The following is a 22632-nucleotide window of genomic DNA, read 5'->3' as shown; positions in this document are numbered from 1 at the left end:
CACCCAGGCTGGAGTGCAGTGACATGATCTCAGCTCACTGAAGCATCCACCTCCCGGGTTCAAGTGATTCTCCTGCCTCAGCCTCCCGAGTAGCTGGGATTACAGGCGTGCGCCACCATGCCCGGCTAATTTTTGTGTATGTGTATATTTTTAGTAGAGATGGGGTTTCACCATGTTGGCCAGGCTGATCTCTAACTCCTGACCTCAGGTGGTCCACCTGCCTCAGCCTCCCAAAGTGCTGGAATGACAGGCGTGAGCCACTGCGCCTGGCCAGGAGTCTGATCTTTCTATTAAAAGATCTTCTTGCAATATTTAATTTTAAAATGTTGAATGCCTTAGGACCTAAGGTGTAGGTGAAAGTTCCACTCACTTCAGGGTGTGTAGAATTTGCTGTTTAAACTGATCTCATGATGAGCTTGGGCTTTGGGAGCAAGAGGAAAGCCCGGGGCCGGCCTGGGACGTGAGAGCAGTCTTTAAAACTCAGAGGCATCCGGGTGCAGTGGCTCATACCTGCAGTCCCAATACTTTAGGAGGCCTAGGCAAGCGGATCGCTTGAGCCCAGGAGTTTGGGACCAGCCTGGGAAACAGCAAGATTCTGTCTCTACAAAAAAATGAGGCCAGGCGCGGTGGCTCACGCCTGTAATCCCAGCACTTTGGGATGCCAAGGCAGGCGGATCACCTGATGTCAGGAGTTCAAGACCAGCCTGGTCAACATGGTGAAACCCTGTCTCTATTAAATATACAAAAATTAGCTGGGCATGGTGGCAGGTGCCTGTAATCCCAGTTACTCGGGAGGCTGAGGCAGGAGAATCGCTTAAACGCAGGAGGCAGAGGTTGCAGTGAGCTGAGATTGTGCCACTGCACTCCGGCCTGGGCAACAGTGAGACTCTGTCTCAAAAAAAAAAAAATTAGCAATATAGCCCGGCATGGGAGTATGCCTGTTCCTCCCATCACCCCCAGCTGTTTCAGTGCTGTGCTCTGGGCCCCCCACCTATGCCTGCGTCCTTAAGCTGGAAGGGAGTCGTGTACACTGCCTGTCTCCTAAGCCCGGTGGTTCTCGCACGTTCCCTGGGAACCAGCCGGCAGTGCAGATCCACGGGCCTCGTCCACACCAGCTGGGGGGACCACATGGGCCACGAGCCTCCTAGGTGATTTTGATGCATGTGGCTCGCAGTCTCAAGAATGTGTTAAGGGGGTCTGGTGGACCCTCCTTGGGTTCAGGTGAGAGCTTCCTGAGGGAAGGGCAGCTTCTTGCACTCCAGGATCTGGCTGCCTCCTATCCTCTGGTCTCAGTGGGTATTGGAGCGTGAGGCAGAGCGGTGCCCATGCGCTGGGTGTAATCACGTGGCTCTGCTCACTGATTGTCTCGGATGAGTTTGAGAACCGTGTTTGTCACCCGACCCCCGGGGGCTCGTGCATCCCCTCCTTGGGCATCTGTGAGCAATGGCTCTGTGCTTTCTCTTAAGTATTCCCTCTCACCTCCTAGGTGTCCGTAAGAGTAAGGCATTTTCTTAAAACTTTTTCCAGTTTCTTTTTTTTTTGAGACGGAGTTTTGCCCTTGTCACCCAGGCTGGAGTACAGTGGCGCGATCTCGGTTCACTGCAACCCCCGCCTCCCGGGTTCAAGTAATTCTCTGCCTCAGCCTCCCGAGTAGCTGGGATTATAAGCGCCTGCTATCATGCCCGGCTAAATTTTGTATTTTTAGTAGACCTGCCAGGCTGGTCTTGAACTCCTGACCTCGTGATCCACCTGCCTCAGCCTTCCAAAGTTCTGGGATCACAGGTGTGAGCCACTGTACCCAGCTGACTGGCTGGCTGGCTGCCTGTCTGCCTGCCTGCCTTCCTTTCTCCCTCCCACCCTCCCTGTCGTTCTTTCCTCTCCCTCCCTCCCTTCCTTCCTCGCCTCCTTTTTTTTTTTTTTTTTTTTTCTGAGACAGGTTCTTGCTCTGTTGCCCATGCTGAAGTGCGGTGGCACAATCACGACTCGCTGCAGCCTTGGCCTTTTGGGCTTTAAGCGATCCTCCCTCCTCAGCCTCCCAAGTAGCTGGGACCACAGGTGTCCACCACCACGCCGGGCTAATTTTTAAATTTGTTGTAGAGATGGGGACTCACCATGTTGCCCAGGCTAGTCTCGAACCCCTAGCCTCAAGCAATCCTCCTGTCTCTGCCCCCCAAAGTGCTGGGATTACAGATGTCAGCCAGTGTGCCAGTCCTTCCTTCTAAGTCTGAAAAATACCCCATTGTGTGGCTGGAAGCCCGCGTTTACCCTGTCTTGTGGACGGAAGCCCGCGCGTACCCCGTCACGTGGATGGAAGCCCGCATTTACCCCGTTGTGTGGATGGAAGCCTGTGCTTTCCTTATTGACTCCATTGGCGCCCACTTGGGTGGTTTCTGCCTCTTGGCTCTTGCGAGTGACGCTGCTGTGAACATGGGTGTGCAGGTGTCTCCTGAAGACCCTGCCTCCAGGTTTTTTGGGTGTGTACTTAGGAGCAGGATCGCTGGGTACCAAGGTAGCGTTGTAATTTGACTTTTGCTTGGCTGGCTCCTGGGGACCCTGAGAGCCAGCCAGGCACCCCTTCTTCTGCCTCTGTCCACCCTCAGCTTTCAGTGTGTCTAGGTACCCCTTCTTCTGCCTCTGTTCACCCTCGGCTTTCAGTGTCTGGCACATCACAGGTGCCCAGCGGAGCCTGGGTCGTCCTCTCTGAACTCTGTGTCTCTGTTTCCTGACCTTAGAGGATGGGGCTAGACCTGGTGTTGCTGAATCGCTCTTGGTCCCCAGCCATCCCTGGCTGGAGCTCCTAGTGCCGAGGCTGCAGCCCTGTGCACAGCGAGGTGGGCGGGGCCCTCACGGAGCTCCCCAGTTGGAGCTGGAGGTGAAGGTTTCAGTCCTTACATTTGGGGACCTGCAGTGACAGCCCCTGTCATCCTCTGCCTTGGCCCTTGGGCCACTCAGGGTGATTCTGTGACCAGCCGGGGCTCGACACCATTGACGACTCAGGGTCCTCTGTGCGTCCCTTTGCCTCCTTCTGGAGTGACCTACCTGGAGGCGCTCAGGAATGCCGGAGCGGTTTGTGTCGTCTCCTTGTCTCCGTCGCTGCTGCCTGCCTATGACTTGAGCCTTGGCAGCTGCTTCCCCTCTCCACTGCACCCCATCCTGCTTCAGGAGCTGCCTGTGACTCCCCAGGAGCATGGCTCTGGGCCTGCAGGTGGCCCATGGGATGGTGATGCTATCTCACCTGTGTTCCCCACCACGCCATCTGCCTCCTCTTCTGCCCATCCCCCTGGTGTCCCCCAAGCCGCGTCCGGGGCACTGTGCTTGTTCCCTCCCCTACCTCCCTCCTGGGGTCCCTGAAAGCAGCAGGACGCTGGGCAGGAGGGGCCCCCACTTTGTGACTGCGTCGGGTAAGGAAGGTGACGCAGCCTGCGTGCAGGGTATGAACTCTCATTCCCACACAGGTTTAAAGGTTTATTTGGAACATTAGGGAGGATGAGCTTTTTGGAAATTCAGCGTTGTGTTTCCTGCTGTGTTTTGCTGACTGGGGGTTTGCGATGGTCTTTGTTTCTTACTGTGTTTGACTGGTTGACTGGGGGTTTGCGGTGGTCTGTGTACCTTGGCGGTTCCACATTTGGGGACAGGTGCTGCGTCCAGTGTGTCCGTCCTTCTGATTAGAACAGGAATCTGGAAGAAGGGAAGGGAATTCACTGCTTGCCACGTGCTGACAGGGCGTGGACCCAGGGAGCTTAAGGCTGCCTCTGGGTCCATGATAACCAGGCATTGATTGCGTGCCTCTCTGCTCCCCAGGTGTCCCTACCTGCACCGGACGACGGGGGACACAGAACGCAAGTACCACCTGCGTTACTACAAAACAGGAACCTGCATCCACGAGACAGACGCACGTGGCCACTGCGTGAAGAATGGGCTGCACTGTGCCTTCGCGCACGGCCCCCTGGACCTGCGGCCGCCCGTGTGTGACGTCAGGTGAGTGGGCATCCACGAGTGGGCACTCGGCCAGCGGCTCACCTGCCTGCTGCTGTGGGCTCTGCTGGACGAGCAGGAACTCGGCAGGTGGCTCGCCTCCCTGCTGCTGCAGGCTCTGCTGGCCCAAATCTCTCTCTTCCAGAATTTCTTTCTGAGTCTGGACGTTAGTCCTTTTTTTTCTTTTTTTGAGACGGATTCTCGCTCTCTCGCCCAGGCTGGAGTGCAGCGGCGTGATCTCAGCTCACTGCAAGCCCTGCCTCCTGGGTTCACGCCATTCTCCTGCCTCCGCTGCCCGAGTAGCTGGGACTACAGGTGACCACCACCACGCCCAGCTAATTTTTTTGTGTGTGTGTGTGTTTAGTAGAGATGGGGTTTCACCATGTTAGTCAGGATGGTCTCGATTTCCTGACCTTGTGATCCACCCACCTTGGCTTCCCAAAGTGCTGGGGTTACAGTGAGCCACTGCGCCTGGCCTCTGGATGTTATTTCTTTCTTTTCTTTTCTTTTTTTGTTTTTTGAGATGGAATCTTGCTCTGTTGCCCAGGCTGGAGTGCAGTGGCGTGATCTTGGCTCACTGCAACCTCTACCTCCCGGGTTCACGCCATTCTCCTGCCTCAGCGTCCCGAGTAGCTGGGACTACAGGCGCACACCACCATGCCTGGGTTATTTTGTTGTATTTTTAGTAGAGACAGGGTTTCACTGTGTTAGCCAGGATGGTCTCCATCTCCTGACCTCATGATCCGCCTGCCTCGGCCTCCTGAAATTCTGGGATTACAGACGTGAGCCACTGCACCTGGCCTCTGGATGTTATTTCTAATGAGACAATCCCTCACCTCTTCTCACTGTGTGTTTCTCTTCTGGGTCCGGAGGGCAGCTCATTGGGGTTGAGGCTGTGAGGCACTGCTTTCCAGGAGAACGAACTCAGCACACAGTCCGGGGCTGCAGAAAAGCGAATCCTGCCCAAACAAAACTCCGCTCTTACTTGGGTGGGGCTGAGTATAGTGGCTCATACATGTAATCCCAGTGCTCTGGGAGGCCAAGGTGGGAGGATCGCTTGAGCCCGGGAGATGGAGGCTGCAATGAGCTGTGATTGCGTCACTGCACTCCAGCCTGGGGGACAGAGCCAGACCCTGTCTCAAACAAGACAAAGCAAACAAAATGAAGTGGTTGGGATTTGGATGAGGACTGTGGGCCAGGACAGCGGAGCGCCACACACTGAGACTCCATCCTGAACCCTTCGGCAGCAGCCTCTCTGTGCAGTGGTGGGAAGGGAGCATGCCCTCCAGTGACCTCGTTTCAGCTTTGGAGGCTCCGGATGCAGAGCCGTGACCACTGTGTCCTCGGCTTGCAGGGAGCTGCAGGCCCAGGAAGCCTTGCAGAACGGCCAGCTGGGCGGCGGGGAAGGGGTCCCGGATCTGCAGCCTGGGGTCTTGGCCAGCCAGGCCATGATTGAGAAGATCCTGAGCGAGGACCCCCGGTGGCAAGGTAACTCCACGGCCGCAGCTGAGGGCGGTGGTTGGGGGGGCAGGCACAGCGCGAGAACAGCTCGGGCCACTTGGTTCCCTGTGCCTTTCAGTTTACGTGCAAGGTGATCAGATGGGGAAACCGAGGCTCGTGGAGTCCAATACCAAGCCCTCCCCAGCAGGAGGTGGGTGCCGAGTGGGATTTGGGCCCAGGCGCCTTCCCCGCACCTGCTCTGAATCTCTGCGGTGACTGGCATCTCAGTGGGGCCAGCCATTGACCAAGTGGCCGAGGAGGTAGCACAACTCCCACCGGAACTCGTGAGGCGTCCTGTCCCAGAGTCGGGGCGCCCACCAGGCACCCACCAGGATGCCCAGCAGAGCCCCCAGCCCACCAAGCACCCACCAGGATGCCCAGCAGAGCCCCCAGCCCTGCGCCTCTCTGGGGTGGTGCTCTAGACAGCAGCTTTCAAATCCCTGAGCTTGGCCAGAAACATATGGACCAGGGGGCTGTCCCTCGGGGCTGGGGGACCTGCATTCCTGGCTGGCACACAGATGAGGTTATATGCAGGGGAGATTTTGATTTGAAAAAGAACGTAGTAAGGCTGGGAGCACTGGCTCACGCCTGTAATCTCAGCACTTTGGGAGGCCGAGGTGGGCAGATCACTTGAGGTCAGGAGTTTGAGGCCAGCCTGGCCAACATGGTGAAACCATGTCTCTGCTAAAAATACAAAAAATTAGCCGGTTGTGGTGGTGGGCGCCTGTAATCCCAGCTACTTGGGAGGCTGAGGCTGGAGAATCTCTTGAACTTGGGAGGTGAAGGTTGCAGTGAGCCAGGATCACGCCACTGCACTCTAGTGTGGGTGACAGAGCGAGACTCCGTCTCAAAAAAAAAAAGTAAAATACACACAACATAAAATGCACCCTGTTTAAGTGTACAGTCCAGTGACATTTAGCACGTTTGCAGTGTTGTGCAGCTGCCACCTCTCTCTAGTTCCAGAACATTCCATCCCTGCAGAAGGAACCCCCCTGCTTATGAGCAGTTCCTCCCCATCCCCTCCCTGGCCCCTGCACTCACTGGCCTGCATCCCATCTCTATGAATTTGCGTATTCTGGACGTTGCGTATGGCAGCGATTTTTTTTTTTTTTTTTTTTTTTTTGAGACGGAGTCTCGCTCTGTCACCCAGGCTGGAGTGCAGTGGCACGATCTCAGCTCACTGCAACCTCCGCCTGCCAGGTTCAAGCAATTCTCCTGCCTCAGCCTCCTGAGTAGCTGGGATTACAGGCAGGCACCACTATGCCCGGCTAATTTTTTATTTTTAGTAGAGATGGGGTTTCACTGTGTTGGCCAGGCAAGTCTTGAACTCCTGACCTTGTGATCCACCCACCTCGGCCTCCCAAAGTGCTGGGATAACAGGCGTGAGCCACCACGTCCGGCCCAGTGAATGAATTCCGAAAATAGGCTTTATTTTTTAGAGTGGCTTTCGGTTCACAGCAAAACTGAGTAGAAAAATAGATTTCCCAAACACCCCCTGCCCCCTCAGCCTCCCCTGCCGTGCACCTCCTGCACTGCGAGGTACGCTCTTTACCAACAGTGAACCCACACTGATGTGTGCTTGTCACCCAGAAGCTGTGGTGTGCATGAGGCTCACCGTGCGGCATTTCGGGGTGTGCGTGTCTCTGGATTTCAGCATATTCACGAAGCTGTGCAACCATCACCTCTCTGTAGTTGGGGAACGTTTTCATCCCCCAGCAAGGAAGCCGCACACCCACAGCAGGACTCCCTCCCAGGCCTGGTGGTCTCGGCTCCACTCCGTCTCTGTGGGTTCCCTAGTTCTGGGCATTTTCACATAAACAAAATCACACCACGTGGCCTTCGGGCCCAGCTTCCCTCATGGAGCGCGAGTCCTTTGACATCAGCGTGTGCCGTGGCGTGTGTCTGCGCTCCCCGAGTCCTCCTGCAGCTCCTTCCATTTGGGGGACAGCCAGGTCCTTCCACCTTTGGTCTCCTGTGCCCAGCATTGCTTCCAGTCACGCTGCTCAGGCACCGTGTGGCCCGTCTTTCAGATGCCAACTTCGTGCTGGGCAGCTACAAGACGGAGCAGTGCCCGAAGCCGCCGCGCCTGTGCCGCCAGGGCTATGCGTGCCCACACTACCACAACAGCCGGGACAGGCGGCGCAACCCCCGGCGGTTCCAGTACAGGTGAGCCTGTGGGACCGTGCTCAGAGGACCCCGGCTGGTGGGCGTCCTTCCCGGCCCGTGGCTCGCACTGCCCACCCCGGGGTTCTAATGGGAGGGCTGCCCTTGTGGCACCATCATCCCCGGGAGGGGAGGGCATCTCCAAGCACAGTGGCTGTGGGAGGCGCCATGGAGGCCCACGCGTCTGTCCTGGGGATGGGCCTCCACCTACCCTCAGTGTCTCCCATGTAGTCCCCTACCGGGGCCCCTCTGCCAGGCAAGGGGACGGAGCACTGCAGGAGGGACCCCAAGCCCAGCTGGGACCCCCATGTGCCCCACCCGTGCCCCCCATGTGCCCCACCCGTGCCTCTGTTCGCAGCCACGCTCTCCAGCCTGTGGGCTGCATGCTGTCTTCTCACCCGAGCTGCCAGGGGCTCGGGCACTGTCGTCACCTGGGATCAATCTTGTCTTCACAGCTGGCAGCTGGGACACTGGGTCCTTAGGCTGAGTCCCAGGGCCAACAACCCAAGGGTCGTCCTGCCCAGGGTGCACACAGGACCTTCCTCCACCGCCTGAGCCCCAGCTGCCCCTTGGGTCTGGCTTGTGGGTTTGGCACCTCGCAGCCTGCTTGCCTCTGAAGCCCCTTTCTCCTCCTTGCTCCAGCCCAGCCTTCTGGTTGTGCCTGGCCTGGCTTGCCTCCCATCTGCAGTTTGCACCTGAGAGGGGGGTGGGGGGTGCAGACCCCACAGGGTGTCTGGATGCCTGGGCCATGGCCTTGGCCTCCCTGAGGCCCTGTCTGTGTCCAGCTCTTCCTTTGAGCAGAGAACCACCCTCACCTCTTTTGAATGACTTGGTGCTGCTTCGCATGCCCCGGAGAGCACCTGTGCTTCCCTTGGGAAGGACTCCCCCCTCCTTGTTGTTTTGCCACGTTCAGTCTCCTTCTGAGCAGCTTCCGAGTAAGGGACCTGAACGGCTGTAGAACAAACCACAAATTAGTGTCTGAGATTTTGTCATCGCCCGTCATGGAAAGAAAGGAAAAATTATTTTTTCAACAGGCACTTAATGTGACCCATAAATCCAAGTCAGTTACAATAAAGCAGCTAGAGATTCCACGAAGAGTAGAGGATTTTGTTTTTTTATGAGACAGAGTCTCACTCTGTCGCCCATGCTGGAGTGCGGTGGTGCAGTCTCAGCTCACTGCAGTAGGAACATAGGTAATTTGAAATTGGTGCGGAGTTTTAAATTGTGGGATCAAAACTCTCGCCTCCATTTTATAGAAAGTTGGCGAGGAGACAGCCCCGTGCTGTCTGGGCGCCCGGCCTCACTGTCCCCAGGAGGTTCGGCTGCTTCTCCCCTGCGTTCTCCACGTCTGTGAGGGTGGCTGTGACTCAGACTCAAGTTAAATTCTGTGAAGAACAGCCCCGGGGCTCCTGACCCCATCCTGGCACTGGCCGGGCCTACGTGTCCATGAGCGCAGAGCTGCGTTGCCTGTCACTCCAGGGCCCCATGCCCGAGGCCCCTCCTGGTGGGAGGCAGACACCCCTGGGCACACGAGGAACCATGTCTTCCTGTGTCCCCCTGACACCTCATCCCCAGGTCCATGCCCTGCCCCAGCGTGAAGCACGGGGGTCGGGGGGGGAGCCAAGTCCTCTGTGTCCCCCTGACACCTCCTCATCCCCAGGTCCACGCCCTGCCCCAGTGTGAAGCACGGGGATGAGTGGGGGGAGCCCTCACGCTGCGATGGCGGCGACGGCTGCCAGTATTGCCACTCCCGCACGGAGCAGCAGTTCCATCCCGAGGTACGTCCCTCCGACCCCCCAGGCGTAGGGGTTGCTGGAAGGTCCCAGAGAAGCTGTGGGGTTCACAGCGTGGTTATCACACAGAAGGAACAGTGATTAACTTTGGCCGAGGGCTGGCACAGGTCGGGAAGCCTGGGGGTCGGGGCACGAGGGCTGTACCTGCTTGCTTGTCTTCCTTGCTGGCCTTCGGGCTGCCCTCAGCCAGCGAGTCTCTCCACTTGGCCTGTAACAGAAGAAAGAGTCATGTGGGGAAAAAAGCAGAGAGAAAATCTCAATTAAAAACATACATATTCAGGGCTGGGTGCAGTAGCTCACGCCTGTAATCCTAGCACTTTGGGAGGCTGAGGCAGCTGGATAACGAGATCAGGAGATCAAGACCATCCTGGCAAAACCCCGTCTCTACTAAAAATGCAAAAAATTAGCCGGGCATGGTGGCGGGCGTCTGTAGTCCCAGCTACTCAGGAGGCTGAGGCAGGAGAATGGCGTGAACCCAGGAGGCGGAGCTTGTAGTGAGCTGAGATCGCGCCACTGCACTCTGGCCTGGGCAACAGAGCAAGACTCTGCCTCAAGAAAAAAAAGAAAAAGAAAAAAATATATATATATTGAGGCCAGGCACGGTGGCTGACACTGTAATCTCAGCACTTTGGGAGGCAGAGGCAGGCAAATCACTTGAGGTCAGGGGTTCGAAACCAGCCTGGTCAACGTGTCTGTACTAAAAATACCCAAATTAGCTGGGTGTGGTGGTGCGCGCCTGTAGTCCCAGCTACTTGGGAGGCTGAGACGCGAGGATCACTTGAACTTGGGAGGCTGAGACGTGAGGATCACTTGAACCCGGGAGGCAGAGCTTAGAGTGAGCTGAGATCATGCCACTGCACTCCAGCTTGGAGGACAGAGCGAGACTCCATCTCAAGGAAAAAAAAAAACAAAAAAAAACACATGTTCAGGCCAGGCACGGTGGCTCACACTGTAATCCCAGCACTTTGGAAGGCTGAGGCGGGCACATCACTTGAGGTCAGGGGTTCGAAACCAGTCTGGTCAACATGGCGAAACCCTGTCTCTACTAAAAATACAAAAATTAGCCAGGTGTAGTGGTGCACGCCTATAGTCTCAGCTACTTGGAGGCTGAGGCGCGAGGATCACTTGAACCTGGGAGGCTGAGGTTGCAGTGAGCCGAGAGTGCGCCACTGCACTCCAGCCTGGGGGATAGAGCAAGACTCTATCTAAAAAAAGTAAAATCCTCAGCCAAGGGGGAGGCGTGCAGGGGCTGGGAAGGACCAGGCGCTGCTTCCCGTCGTTTCTTGACTCGTGTTGTCACAGACGCGCATCATGCTTTCTGGGTGTCGGTGACCACACACTCAACGGTGCCACCAGGGGCTTGTCGGGAGTCTGGTGTCCAGGGTGTTTTCTGTGTTCAGTCACGCAGGCCTGGCTGCAGACCCTAGTCCCTGGTACCCAGCTGAGTGGAGCTGGCATCACGTGGGCCACAGCCGCACCGTAAATCCTGAGTGAGATAAACCCTCCCGCCTGGGCCCCGCCCCAGGTAAACAAGGACTCTTCCGAGGCAGGAGGTTCCTGGGGCGGAAGGGGCAGCCTGAGATGGAGCCAGGCCTGTGCCTCCACTAGAAGGTGCAGGGTATGGACGGTACAGGGAGGCTGTGTTCACACCCAGCCGTGTAGTTGCCAAGGGACCATACTCAGATTTGTATTAAAAACAAACAGGCCAGGCACAGTGGCTCACGCCTGTAATCCCAGCACTTTGGGAGGCCGAGGCAGGCAGATCACCTGAGGTCAGGAGTTCGAGACCAGCCTGGCCAACATGGTGAACCCGTCTCTACTAAAAATACAAAAATTAGCCAGGTTTGGTGGCTCATGCTTGTAGTCACAGCTACTCAGGAGGCTGAGGCAGGGGAATTGCTTGAATCCAGGAGGCAGAGGTTGCAGTGGGCCAAGATGGCACCATTGTACTCCAGCCTGGGCGACAGAGCCAGACTCTGGCTCAAAAAAAAAAAAAAAAAAAAAAATGAACAGACCGGGCACGGTGGTTCACGCCTGTAATCGCGGCACTTTGTGGGGCCGAGGTCAGGAGTTCGAGACCAGCCTGGCCAACATGGCGAAACCCCATCTCTACTAAAACTACAAAACTTAGCCAGGCGTGGTGGCACATGCTTGTAATCCCAGCTACTTGGGAGGCTGAGGCAAGAGAATCACTTGAACTCGGGAGGTGGACATTGCAGTGAGCCGAGATCTTGCGACTGCACTCCAGCCTGGGTGACAGAGCGAGACTCTCTCTCAAAAAAGAAACAAACAAAATGAACAAGCAAACGGGACCCCACCAGGTGCCTGACGTGGTGGGAGGGCCGTGGGGGGTGGGGCCAGGCTGGAGGTCAGGAGAGAGGCTTCCTGCTGGGACCCAGGCAGGTGTGGGCACTGGAGGCCGGGTGTGCCAGGTGCCGTGTCCTTTCCGGAGAGCTACGGAGCAGGAGGGGCTGGGCCAGGCCTCCCAAGGCAGACTGGGGGCTTCCAGGCTGGTCTGTCCCTTGCCGGGTCTTAAGTGTTGTTGACCTCATGAGAGGGGCTGTCACCCTAGGTGAAGGGTCAGTGGGTCTGATCAGGGAACAGACACACGTGTTCCTTTTAATAGGCACTTATTAGGCACCTGCTGCATACCAGACTCTGAATTTGGTGCATCTTTCAGAAAATATCAAGCGGGGAAATGACTTTGCCTGTGATGGGAGGGCAGATGCTGTGGGAATGGCCCCACGTGTGTGCGTGTTCCCTGTGGGTCAGCTCTGCAGAGAGGAGGGATGTGGGGACCAAGGGCACACGTGGAGGAGGGCAGAGCCCACGCCCCCCTTTTCAGGGGTGTCTTGTTATGATTTGGAGCTTAATCCTCTCCCTTGGGATGACGCCAGCTGTGGTTTTTCCACAGAATCCCATTTCCAATCCAACCTCTTTATTTCACTTTTTTCCCCAGATCTACAAATCTACAAAATGCAACGACATGCGCCAAACCGGGTATTGCCCGCGCGGCCCCTTCTGTGCCTTTGCACACGTTGAGAGTGAGTAACCGTCCCTGTGGCAGGTTCACCTTAGCAGGTTCCGCGGCTCTGCAGGCCCTCACTGGAGTTACTGATGACCCGGAGCTGGCCACGAGGACCTGGAAGGCGGGCAGGAGCTCAGCACCGTGGTTGGGGGCTGGGGGTCCCTGACATGCCCGTGGAGGCTCCCTGGGGTGTTTGTGCCATGTGAGGCTGGGCTCCCTCCACGCCGGCGTGGGCCAGGCCTGGTGGAACCTGCAGGGAGCCTGTCTCTAGGCATGCTGGGGCCCTGAGCCTGGAAGCTGAGTCCTGGTGTGGGCTGGCTGGCGCCTCCACCTGCCTCCTGGGCATCCAAGCTGGGTCCTTCTGCCATCCGCTGCGTGGGCCTTGCTCTGAGACTGCCATCTTGCCAGGCACCCACCCAGGAGCACCACCTCCCTTGTGGAGAGGGGTTCTGTCCGCCCCAGCTCGGGGAGACAGCAGAGACCCTCAAGCAGGGTTGCTCAGGGTGACCCTGTGCTTTCCAGAGCCCATTTGCTGTCCAGGGGATGAGGGCTTAGCTTTGGCGATTACGTGGTCCCTAATAAGTTCCCAGCAGCAGAAACAAGCCCCAGTGGGAACCCACGCGGCCTCCTCCACGCTGCAGTGGGGTTTCCTTCTGGCAGCCCTGGGGGTTGGACTCAGTGGGAACCCACGCGGCCGCCTCCACACTGCAGTGGGTTTCCTCCTGGCAGCCCTGGGGTTTGGGTTCAGTGGGAACCCACGCGGCCTCCTCCTCCCAGCCCTAGGGTTTGGGTTCCAGGTTTTCTGTGTGTGGTCGCAAGCTCAAATTTTCCTTTGTTTTGTATTTTGGTGGGGAGGGCAGCTATTCTTGGTCACGTTTTAAACATTGCTTGTAGTGTTAAAACATGAAAAACTGGTCTAAGACCCGAGGGTCCTGTTGCCCTGAGTGTCCCCATCACTGCCCAGCTGTCCTCTGCCGCACCCCTGAGGGATGATTGTGACAAGGCCGCGCACACTCGGCCCTGACGTGTGGTGCGGAGACTTCTGCGTGTCACTGTCGCCCACCAGCAGCCCTCAGAGTCTGCTGCTCCCCTGTCCTTGCAGAGAGCCTGGGGATGGTGAATGAATGGGGCTGTCGCGACCTCCACCTCACGAGTCCTGCCTCCACGGGCAGCGGCAGCGGCCAGCCGGGAAATGTAAGTGAACGGCCTTCCCAGGACAATGCCCAGTGTCCTTTGGTTTAATTGAACTGTTAGGGAGGTGGATGGATATGAGTTTTCAGCAGTGTGGTCGTGGGCAGTCTGTGGAGTTCGTGGCTCTTCTAGAAGAGTCTAGAAAAATCCTTGCCACTAGGCTGGGGGCAGTGGCTCACGCCGGTCATCCCAGCACTTTGGGAGGCTGAGGCGGGTGGATCACCTGAGGTCAGGAGTTCAAGACCAGCCTGGCCAACGTGGTGAAACCCCATCTCTACTAAAAATACAAAAATTAACCAGGTGTGGTGGTGGGTGCCTGTAATCCCAGCTACTCAGGAGGCTGAGGCAGGAGAATCGCTTGAACCCAGGAGACGGAGGTTGTGGTGAGGTGAGATCCCGTCGTTTCACTTCAGTCTGGGTGACAGAATGAGACCCCGTCTCAAACAAAAAAAAGAGGGGGGAAGAGGGGATTGGGCTTCTAGGAAGGTAAGGCTATGGGGGAGACTGGCGGAAGGTAAGAGTAACTTCTGTGAGGTTGGTTATGCAGCCTCAATCTGCAGTCTCTCCTCCTGGTGTGGAGAGGGGAGAGGACACCTTCACAGAGGGAATTCACGCCCGGCTTCGAGGCAGGAAGGAAGCAGAGAGCTGCTCCTGCATCTGCTGTTTTTCAGCTGCCTTCAACTCAAAATAATCTTTTTGTCAAAGAGTGGCATGTTTTGGGGTGGCATACTCTGACCCCCTTCATATATTTCTTACAGTTTCACCTGAGCCTCTGCCTTAGGTGAATGGCTCGGTTTGGGGTTTGATGCCGTGGTTGGTTCAGGGAGTGCAGAGCTGGCACCCTGCCTTCACACGGACCAACCCAGGGTCAGAGAGCCACGTTCAAATGTAAGAAATGGAACTCAGGGCCGGGCGCGGTGGCTCACGCCTGTAATCCCAGCACTTTGGGAGGCCAAGGCGGGTGGATCACCTGAGGTCAGGAGTTTGAGACCAGCCTGATGAACATGGTGAAACCCCATCTCTACTAAAAATACAAAAATTAGCCAGGCGTGGTGGCATGCGCCTGTAATCCCAGCTACTCCAGAGGCTGAGGCAGGAGAATTGCTTGAACCCGGGAGGTGGAGGTTGCAGTGAGCTGAGAATGCACCACTGCACTCCAGCCTGGATGACAGAGTGAGACTTTGTCTCAGAAAAAAAATGAGAAGAAAAGAAATGGATGTCAGGAGAACCAACAGGCAGATTCAGGCATCTCTTCTGTTTCATGAGACCTTCAAGATTTGGCATCTTTGGCCAGTTGCAGTGGCTCACGCCTGTAAACCAAGCACTTTGGGAGGCTGAGGTGGGACAATCGCTTGAGGTCAGGAGTTCAAGACCCGCCTGGGCAACATAACAAGACCCTGTCTCTACAGAAAGCTTTGAAAAATTAACTGGGTCCACTGGCAAATGCCTGTGCTCACAGCTTCTTGGCAGGCTGAGACAGGAGGATTGCTTTAGCCAGGGAGGTCATGCCACTGCGCTCCAGCCTGGGAGACAGAGCGAGATCCTGTCTCAAAACAAAACAAAACAAAAAATAGCATTCGTCTAAATTCTGAGCAGAGCTTGTGTGTGTGTGTGTGTGTGTGTGTGTGTGTGTATCTTTAAGGGACCAAGAGTACTGCTGAATAGGTACGTGTGTGTGTGTGTGTGTGTGTGTGTGTATCTTTAAGGGACCAAGAGTACTGCTGAATAGGTACGTGTGTGTGTGTGTGTGTGTGTGTGTGTGTGTGTGTATTTTTTTTTTGGAGACAGAGTCTCACTCTATCGCCCAGCCTGCAGTGCGGTGGTATGACCTTGGCTCACTACAGCCTCCACCTCCTGGGTTCAAGCGATATCCTTTTTTACATTTTTTATTCTATTTTTCGAGATGGAGTTTCACTCTTGTTGCCCAGGCTGGAGTGCAGTGGTGCCATCTCGGCTCACTGCAACCTCCACCTCCTGGGTTGAAGCGATTCTCTTGCCTCAGCCTCTCGAGTAGCTGAAACTACAGGCATGTGCCACCACGCCTGGCTATTTTTTGTGTTTTTAGTAGAGACAGGTTTTCACCATGTTGGCCAGGCTGGTCTCGAACTCCTGAGCTCAGATGATCCGCCCACCTCAGCCTCCCAAAGTGCTGCCACTGTGCCCAGCCTGAATTGTATGTTTTTAATTTACATGTCTTCCCTGCTTTTTCCACACATGACTGTTTTTTATGTTGCAGGCCAAGCGGAGAGACTCGCCAGCCGAGGGTGGCCCTAGGGGCAGCGAGCAAGACAGCAAGCAGGTACAGGCCCCCAAGGTTTCCTGCCCTCGTGCCTGACATCGCGTTAGGGCTGAGGCTTCCCGCCCTCGTGCCTGACCCGTGGCATCACGTTAGGGCAGCGCTCATGCATCCTTGGTCCCGCCCCCTCTCGGCTCGCAAAGCCATCTGGTTAACGTCCGCTTGTTATAGAATTAGCTCTCTCCTGGTACCCCCGTGTTTGTCTGTTTGAAACATTCGTGTTATACCTTGGAAACAAAGCCACAACATCCTGCTGTTTTCCGCTCGGGGAAATAAGAGGGGCCCTTTGGAGCCAATCTGTGTTACTTTTCTTGGGCTGCGAGGGAAGGATGCAGATGGGGCCGTTCAAACAGCAGAACTTGCCGGGCACGGTGGCTCACACCTGTAATCTCAGGACTTTGAGAGGCCAAGGTGGGCGGATCACAAGGTCAGGAGTCCGGGACCAGCCTGGCCAACATGGTGAAACCCCATCTGTACTAAAAATACAAAATATTAGCCAGGCATGGTGGCACGTACCTGTAGTCCCAGCTACTTGGGAAGCTGAGGCAGGAGAATCGCTTGAAGCCAGGAGGTGGAGGTTGCAGTGAGCCGAGATCGTGCCACTGCATTGCATCCTGGGTGACACCGTGAGACTCTGTCTCTGAATGAATGAATGAATGAATGAGGTAGTTTTAGTTGGGCACAGTAGCTCACACCTGTGGTTCCAGCACTTTGGGAGGCTGAGGCAAGAGAATTGCTGGAGCCCAGGAGGTGGAGGTTGCAGTGAGCCAAGCACTCCAGCCTGGGCGACAGAGTGAGGCCCTGTCTCAAACCAAACCAGAACCAAACCAAACCAAAACCAAACCAATCCCCAAGCAGCAGCACTTGACTCTCTCAGTTCTGGGGGCTGAGTCTGAGCTTGAGCTGTCCAGAGCTGGCTCCTGAGGCCCCCCTGGGTGCAGATGCTGCCTCCTCCATGTCCTCTGGGGTTACCCCTCTGCGCGTGGGCATCCCTGGGGTCTCTTCCTGAGGACAGCGGCTGCGTAGGCCCCTGCCCCAACACCTCGTTTCATTGTTGCTGTTGTTTTTTTACAGATTCTTAAATTTTTTGAGGCAGCGTCTGGCTGTGTCACCCAGGTGTAGTGCAGCGGCCCAGTCCCAGCTCACTGCAGCCCGGGACTCCCAGGCTTGAAGCAGTCCTCCCACTGCAGCCTCCTGAGTCGCTGGGACCCCAGGCATACACCACCAGGCTTGGCTAATTTTTGTATTTTTTTAGAAATGGGGTTGCCCAGCCTGTTCTCGAACTCCTAGGCTCAAGCAATCCTCCTGCTTTGACCTCCCAAAGTGTTGGGATTACAGGTGTGAGCCTCCACGCCTGGAGTAAGAACTCGTTTCACCTTAATTACTCCTCACAGGCCCTATCTCCAAATTTAGTCACACCGGGGGTCAAGGCTTCCACGTAGGAATTCGAGGGGGACACGTTTGGTCCATAACAAAGACCCTGTGCTGACTGAAATGAGCCAGTTACTGAAAGGCAAACCCTGCGTGATTCCACTCACAGGAGGTCTCTAGTGGAATCACATTCACGGACAGCAGGTGGCATGGTGGGGGCCAGGGCCGGGGGAGGGGGCAAGTGTTCACGGGGTCAGAGCTTCCGGCTGGAAAATGAGGAGTTCTGGAGGTGGACGTGGTGATGGCTGCGCAGCGGCGTGGATGGAATTCATGCCACGTACTACACCAAACCATGGCCACTGTAGTAAATTTTATATTATATTTCACCATAATACAGAGAAGAAAAACCAGGCAGGCAGTGCCGGTGGTAGCTTGGGGTGTGCTGTCCCCACGGGGCAAACGGTGCTGGTGGTAGGGGAGGCGCAGCGTCCCCGTGGTGTGAACGGTGCCGGTGTCAGGGGAGGCGCGGCGTCCCCGTGGTGTGAACGGTGCCGGTGTCAGGGGAGGCGCGGCGTCCCCGTGGTGTGAACGGTGCCGGTGTCAGGGGAGGCGCGGCGTCCCCGTGGTGTGAACGGTGCCGGTGTCAGGGGAGGCGCGGCGTCCCCGTGGTGTGAACGGTGCCGGTGTCAGGGGAGGCGCGGCGTCCCCGTGGTGTGAACGGTGCCGGTGTCAGGGGAGGCGCGGCGTCCCCGTGGTGTGAACGGTGCCGGTGTCAGGGGAGGCGCGGCGTCCCCGTGGTGTGAACGGTGCCGGTGTCAGGGGAGGCGCGGCGTCCCCGTGGTGTGAACGGTGCCGGTGTCAGGGGAGGCGCGGCGTCCCCGTGGTGTGAACGGTGCCGGTGTCAGGGGAGGCGCGGCGTCCCCGTGGTGTGAACGGTGCCGGTGTCAGGGGAGGCGCGGCGTCCCCGTGGTGTGAACGGTGCCGGTGTCGGGAGGCGCGGCGTCCCCGTGGTGTGAACGGTGCCGGTGTCAGGGGAGGCGCGGCGTCCCCGTGGTGTGAACGGTGCCGGTGTCAGGGGAGGCGCGGCGTCCCCGTGGTGTGAACGGTGCCGGTGTCAGGGGAGGCGCGGCGTCCCCGTGGTGTGAACGGTGCCGGTGTCAGGGGAGGCGCGGCGTCCCCGTGGTGTGAACGGTGCCGGTGTCAGGGGAGGCGCGGCGTCCCCGTGGTGTGAACGGTGCCGGTGTCAGGGGAGGCGCGGCGTCCCCGTGGTGTGAACGGTGCCGGCGGTAGGGGAGGCGCGGCGTCCCCGTGGTGTGAACGGTGCCGGCGGTAGGGGAGGCGCGGCGTCCCCGTGGTGTGAAGGGTGCCGGTGGTAGGGGAGGCGTGGCGTCCCCACAGGGGGAACGGTGCTGGTGTCAGCGGAGGCGCAGTGTCCCCGTGGTGTGAACCGTGCTGGTGGTAGGGGAGGCGTGGTGTCCCCATGGGGAGAATGGTGCCGGTGTTAGGGAAGGTGTGGGATCCTCACGAGGCTCTCATCTGACCCCTCTCACTGTGCCCATCCCTCATGTGGATGGACTCCCACACCAGGCCCGTCATCTGTGGCCATTGTGCCTTGGGGTACAAGGAGTGACATGGATGTTGATGATTCTCAGGTGATCATTTGGGCTGAAGTCACAGTGTGCGCATCACCCCGGCCAGCTCCCGGGCAGGGTCAGCATGGGGTCTGGGGGTCACTCAGGGCTGAGGCTTCCTCTCTGGTCCCTGTTGGTTTATGGCCTCCAGTAGGCTGGGGAAGGCCTCCAGGGTGGAGTCCCCTCCTGCAGACAGCCGGGAAGGAGGCGGCCTTGGCTTCTGAGGGTGCTGCACTCACCCTGGGCCGGGCAGTGCTTTGGGAGCCTGAGGCCGCCTGTCCCAGCCAAGGGTCAGCCCATGCCCAGCCCTCAGACCAGTGCTGCTTTGGGGGCAAACGTGGCACCTGCACTGTGGTGCCTCCCTGCTTTCTGCATTCTTGGGCTCTATACAGACACAGGTGCAGGGCACAGACTCCCTGTCAGACCCAGGGCGGGGCAGGCCTGCTCTGCAAACCCCAGCGTCGTCCACGGCTTCTTGGTGGGCCCGGGACCCTTCCAGGCAACAGTCCCTCGGCTCTCCCTTCCATGGGAGGTGGCCTCTGGGCCTGGGTGATGCTCTGGAGTTGGGTTCAGGCAAGGACTGAGACGCCCACAGGGGTCATGGAGCTGAGAGGACATCCACAGGGGTGACTGTGACCCGGGCAGTGGCCTCTAGGCTACTGGTGGGTCAGGACATGGGGGACCTCAGCCTGACTGAGCAGGGGCAGCTTGTGTGTAGGGACCGTGCCCCAGAGCACGGACCTGGGCAGACCCCGGGACACAGGGTGGGCTGCCAAGAGATGGGACGAGGTGGGGGTGGGGGAGGGCTTCTGCAGGCCGTGCAGCCGTGCGGCCGTGCAGTGTCCACATCCCCAGAGGGCCGTGCAGCCGTGCGGCCGTGCAGTGTCCACATCCCCAGAGGGCCGTGCAGCCGTGCGGCCGTGCAGTGTCCACGTCCCCGGAGGGCCGTGCAGCCGTGCAGTGTCCACATCCCCAGAGGGCCGTGCAGCCGTGCGGCCGTGCAGTGTCCACGTCCCCAGAGGGCCGTGCAGCCGTGCGGCTGTGCAGTGTCCACGTCCCCGGAGGGACGGGCAGCCGTGCGGCTGTGCAGTGTCCACGTCCCCGGAGGGCCATGCGTTGCCATCCTGAGCTTTTGGTTCTGAGTGACAGCTGCTGGATGCGGTGAGCTCAGCAGACCGCCCCATGTCACTCACCCCTTGCTGGTGCCTGCCTCCTCAGCCCCGCAGCCCAGGTGGCCCTGTCCTTTGCTGGTAGAGAAGGTCGGCTCCCTCCCCGATCCAAGCCATCGGGGTACAAGGAGCTCCCAGGTGTCTGCGTTGCTCCTGGATGTTTGGTCACCAGAACGTCTGTCAAGAGGTCCTTCTCAGCCTTCCTGGGGCCACATTGAGGCTCTGAAGCAGGGACAGGAAGTGCAGGGGATAGGGGGCGGGTTGCCACTGAGATGGCACCAGGTCTCGAATCACCCATAGTGTTTCTGGGCTGCTTGCTGGAGAACATGAGGCTTCCAGCAACCCTGTCACCAGGCTCACCATGGGGGATTGATGGGGGGTATTGGCAGCACCACGCATGGCTGGGAGTGTCCCCAGTGTTGCATGGCTGGGTGGGTCCGCAGTGTTGCATGGCTGGGAGGGTCCCCGGTGCTGCATGGCTGGGAGGGTCCCCGGTGTTGCATGGCTGGGTGGGTCCGCGGTGTTGCATGGCTGGGTGGGTCTGCGGTGTAGGGTGCAGGAGTTACCGCCGTCCCTGATACTCATGGGGTGGACTGTGGTCCCTTTTTTCATGGCTTGGGGGAAAGTGGTCTCTGGGCCAGGGAGAGGAAGTGGATTATGGACGAGGGGGCAGGCCCCTTCTCGCACCTGGGCAGGGAGCTCTGGTGGCTGTCTCCAGACTTTGCAGCTGGAGGGGACTGTTTTCAGAGTCAGTCACAGGGGGCTCTGTGCACCTCCTGTGCCGTGGGCTGAGGAGCAAATCTGGTATCCAGAAGGAAGCCAGGGCAGGCAGTAGGACCCTTAGGTCACAGAAGCCGGGAGCCAGGCGCGTTCTTGTCGGGGATTTCTGACCCTTAGGAAATGCACATTAAAATTTCTTCATTATGGACAGTTTTACTTAAGCAGACAAACTAGTAAAATCACACCTCCCAAGGTTAACTTTTTCTGCATTAGTTTGCAGCAAAACCCAGATATCATACCATTTCACTTGTAATATTTCAGGATGCAATTCATTTTTTTTGGAAACAGAGTCTCTCTGTTGCCCGGGCTGCAGTGCATTGGTGTGATCTCCGCTCACCACAACCTCCGCCTCCCGGATTCAAGCGATTCTCCTGCCTCAGCCCCCCGAGTAGCTGGGATTACAGGCACCCGCCACCACGCCCGGCTAATTTTTTGTATTTTTAGTAGAGATGGGGTTTCCCCATGTTGGGCAGCCTGGTCTCGAACTCCTGATCTCAGGTGATCTGCCCACCTCGGCCTCCCAAAGTGCTGCGATTACAGGTGTGAGCCACTGCACCTGGCCTTGGCTAATTTTTTTTGTATTTTTAGTAGAGACAGGGTTTCGCCATGTTGGCCAGGCTGGTCTCGAACTCCTGACCTCCAGTAATCTGCCCACCTTGGCCTCCGAAAGTGCTGGGATTACAGGCATGAGCCACTGTGCCCAGCCAGAAACTCATTCTAATCCAGCTTTTGATGCTTGATTTTGCAGTGACCTTGTAGGTGGCTCTGGGTCTTTTGTGTCGGGTGTTTTCTTGTGTGCAGCGCCCTCCCCGTTACCGGGTTTTTATTCAGCACTGCTCTGTGTGTTGCTCTTTTTCTTTTGATCTATTATCCACCAAATACAGATCATGTGAATTGCCCTGTGTTTTACTTTCCCTGGTGACGAGGTCACAGGACCACGCTATGGATGTTTTGGAAGTGGTGCTGGGTTTCTTTTTAAGTCCCTGGGAGGACATTTCTCTGGGGGCCCCCCAAGGTGCTCAGGAGCCAGTCCTGGGCGAGAGCCGGGGCGGGGGCACCCAGGAGGTGTGGGGAGAAGGGCAGGCAGGCTGCACGGCTTGCCCCTCGGGCTGGCAGTCCCCTGGCCGCTGACACATCTTTCTGCACGTGCCAGATTGATTTTTACTGGCAAATGTCTACTCCTGAAACGTTTTCTGCAGAAGAGCTCATGAGACACTCCCCAGAGGTGTCTGTGCCTGTCCCGAGTGCACCGTAGCCCGCTGCCCTGCCGTCCTGGTGTTTCTCCTCGGTGCAGTCAGAGTCCCTCCGGGTCTGGGAAGCTCTCCCTGGGCCTCGCCAGGGCGTAGAAGTTGGCCGCCGTCCCGCGGTGCTTCCTGCAGGGTGCTGACGTGGCGCTGCCTCCTCCACTCAGGGGGCTCGCGCTCATGGTGTTTATGTCTTTGAACAGAACCACCTGGCCGTGTTTGCAGCGGTCCACCCGCCGGCCTCCAGCGTGAGCTCCAGCCTGGCATCCAGCGCCGGCTCCGGCAGCTCCTCCCCCACTGCGCTGCCCGCGCCCCCCGCCCGTGCCCTCCCGCTCGGCCCCGCCAGCAGCACTGTAGAGGCCGTCCTCGGTAAGTCCGGCGCCGTCCTCCTTTCTCCCTGACCTCCTTCTGTTTCATGCTGTAGCTTTTCAGGAACACCGCTTCTGTTTCAGGACATGTTACAGAATCGTCATTTCTGTAGAGAAGCCAGA

General features: G+C 57.7%; 1 protein-coding gene across 15 annotated transcripts in view; it reads left to right on the top strand.

Annotated features, from left to right (window-relative positions):
* Positions 1–22632, top strand: part of UNKL (unk like zinc finger) — a 51186-nt gene that overhangs the window by 7641 nt on the left and 20913 nt on the right. For 9 of the 15 annotated variants that reach the window (XM_055364888.2, XM_031002573.3, XM_019012293.4 and 6 more), the window contains 8 exons: positions 3802–3978; positions 5330–5463; positions 7506–7641; positions 9299–9416; positions 12391–12475; positions 13562–13653; positions 15887–15949; positions 22345–22510. In XM_055364888.2, the coding sequence (XP_055220863.1) occupies positions 3802–3978; positions 5330–5463; positions 7506–7641; positions 9299–9416; positions 12391–12475; positions 13562–13653; positions 15887–15949; positions 22345–22510 (971 nt within the window). Of the gene's footprint in view, positions 1–3801; positions 3979–5329; positions 5464–5554; positions 5627–7505; positions 7642–8093; positions 9417–12390; positions 12476–13561; positions 13654–15886; positions 15950–22344; positions 22511–22632 lie in introns of those variants that run through there. The other 6 variants (XM_063699878.1, XM_055364885.2, XM_055364886.2 and 3 more) reach the window with 2 other exon arrangements.

This window comes from Gorilla gorilla, chromosome 18 (genome assembly GCF_029281585.2).
Source record: "Gorilla gorilla gorilla isolate KB3781 chromosome 18, NHGRI_mGorGor1-v2.1_pri, whole genome shotgun sequence".
NCBI lineage: Eukaryota > Metazoa > Chordata > Mammalia > Primates > Hominidae > Gorilla > Gorilla gorilla.
The sequence above is the reverse complement of the archived record's forward strand: the minus strand, read 5'-3'. Positions and strand labels throughout refer to the sequence as shown.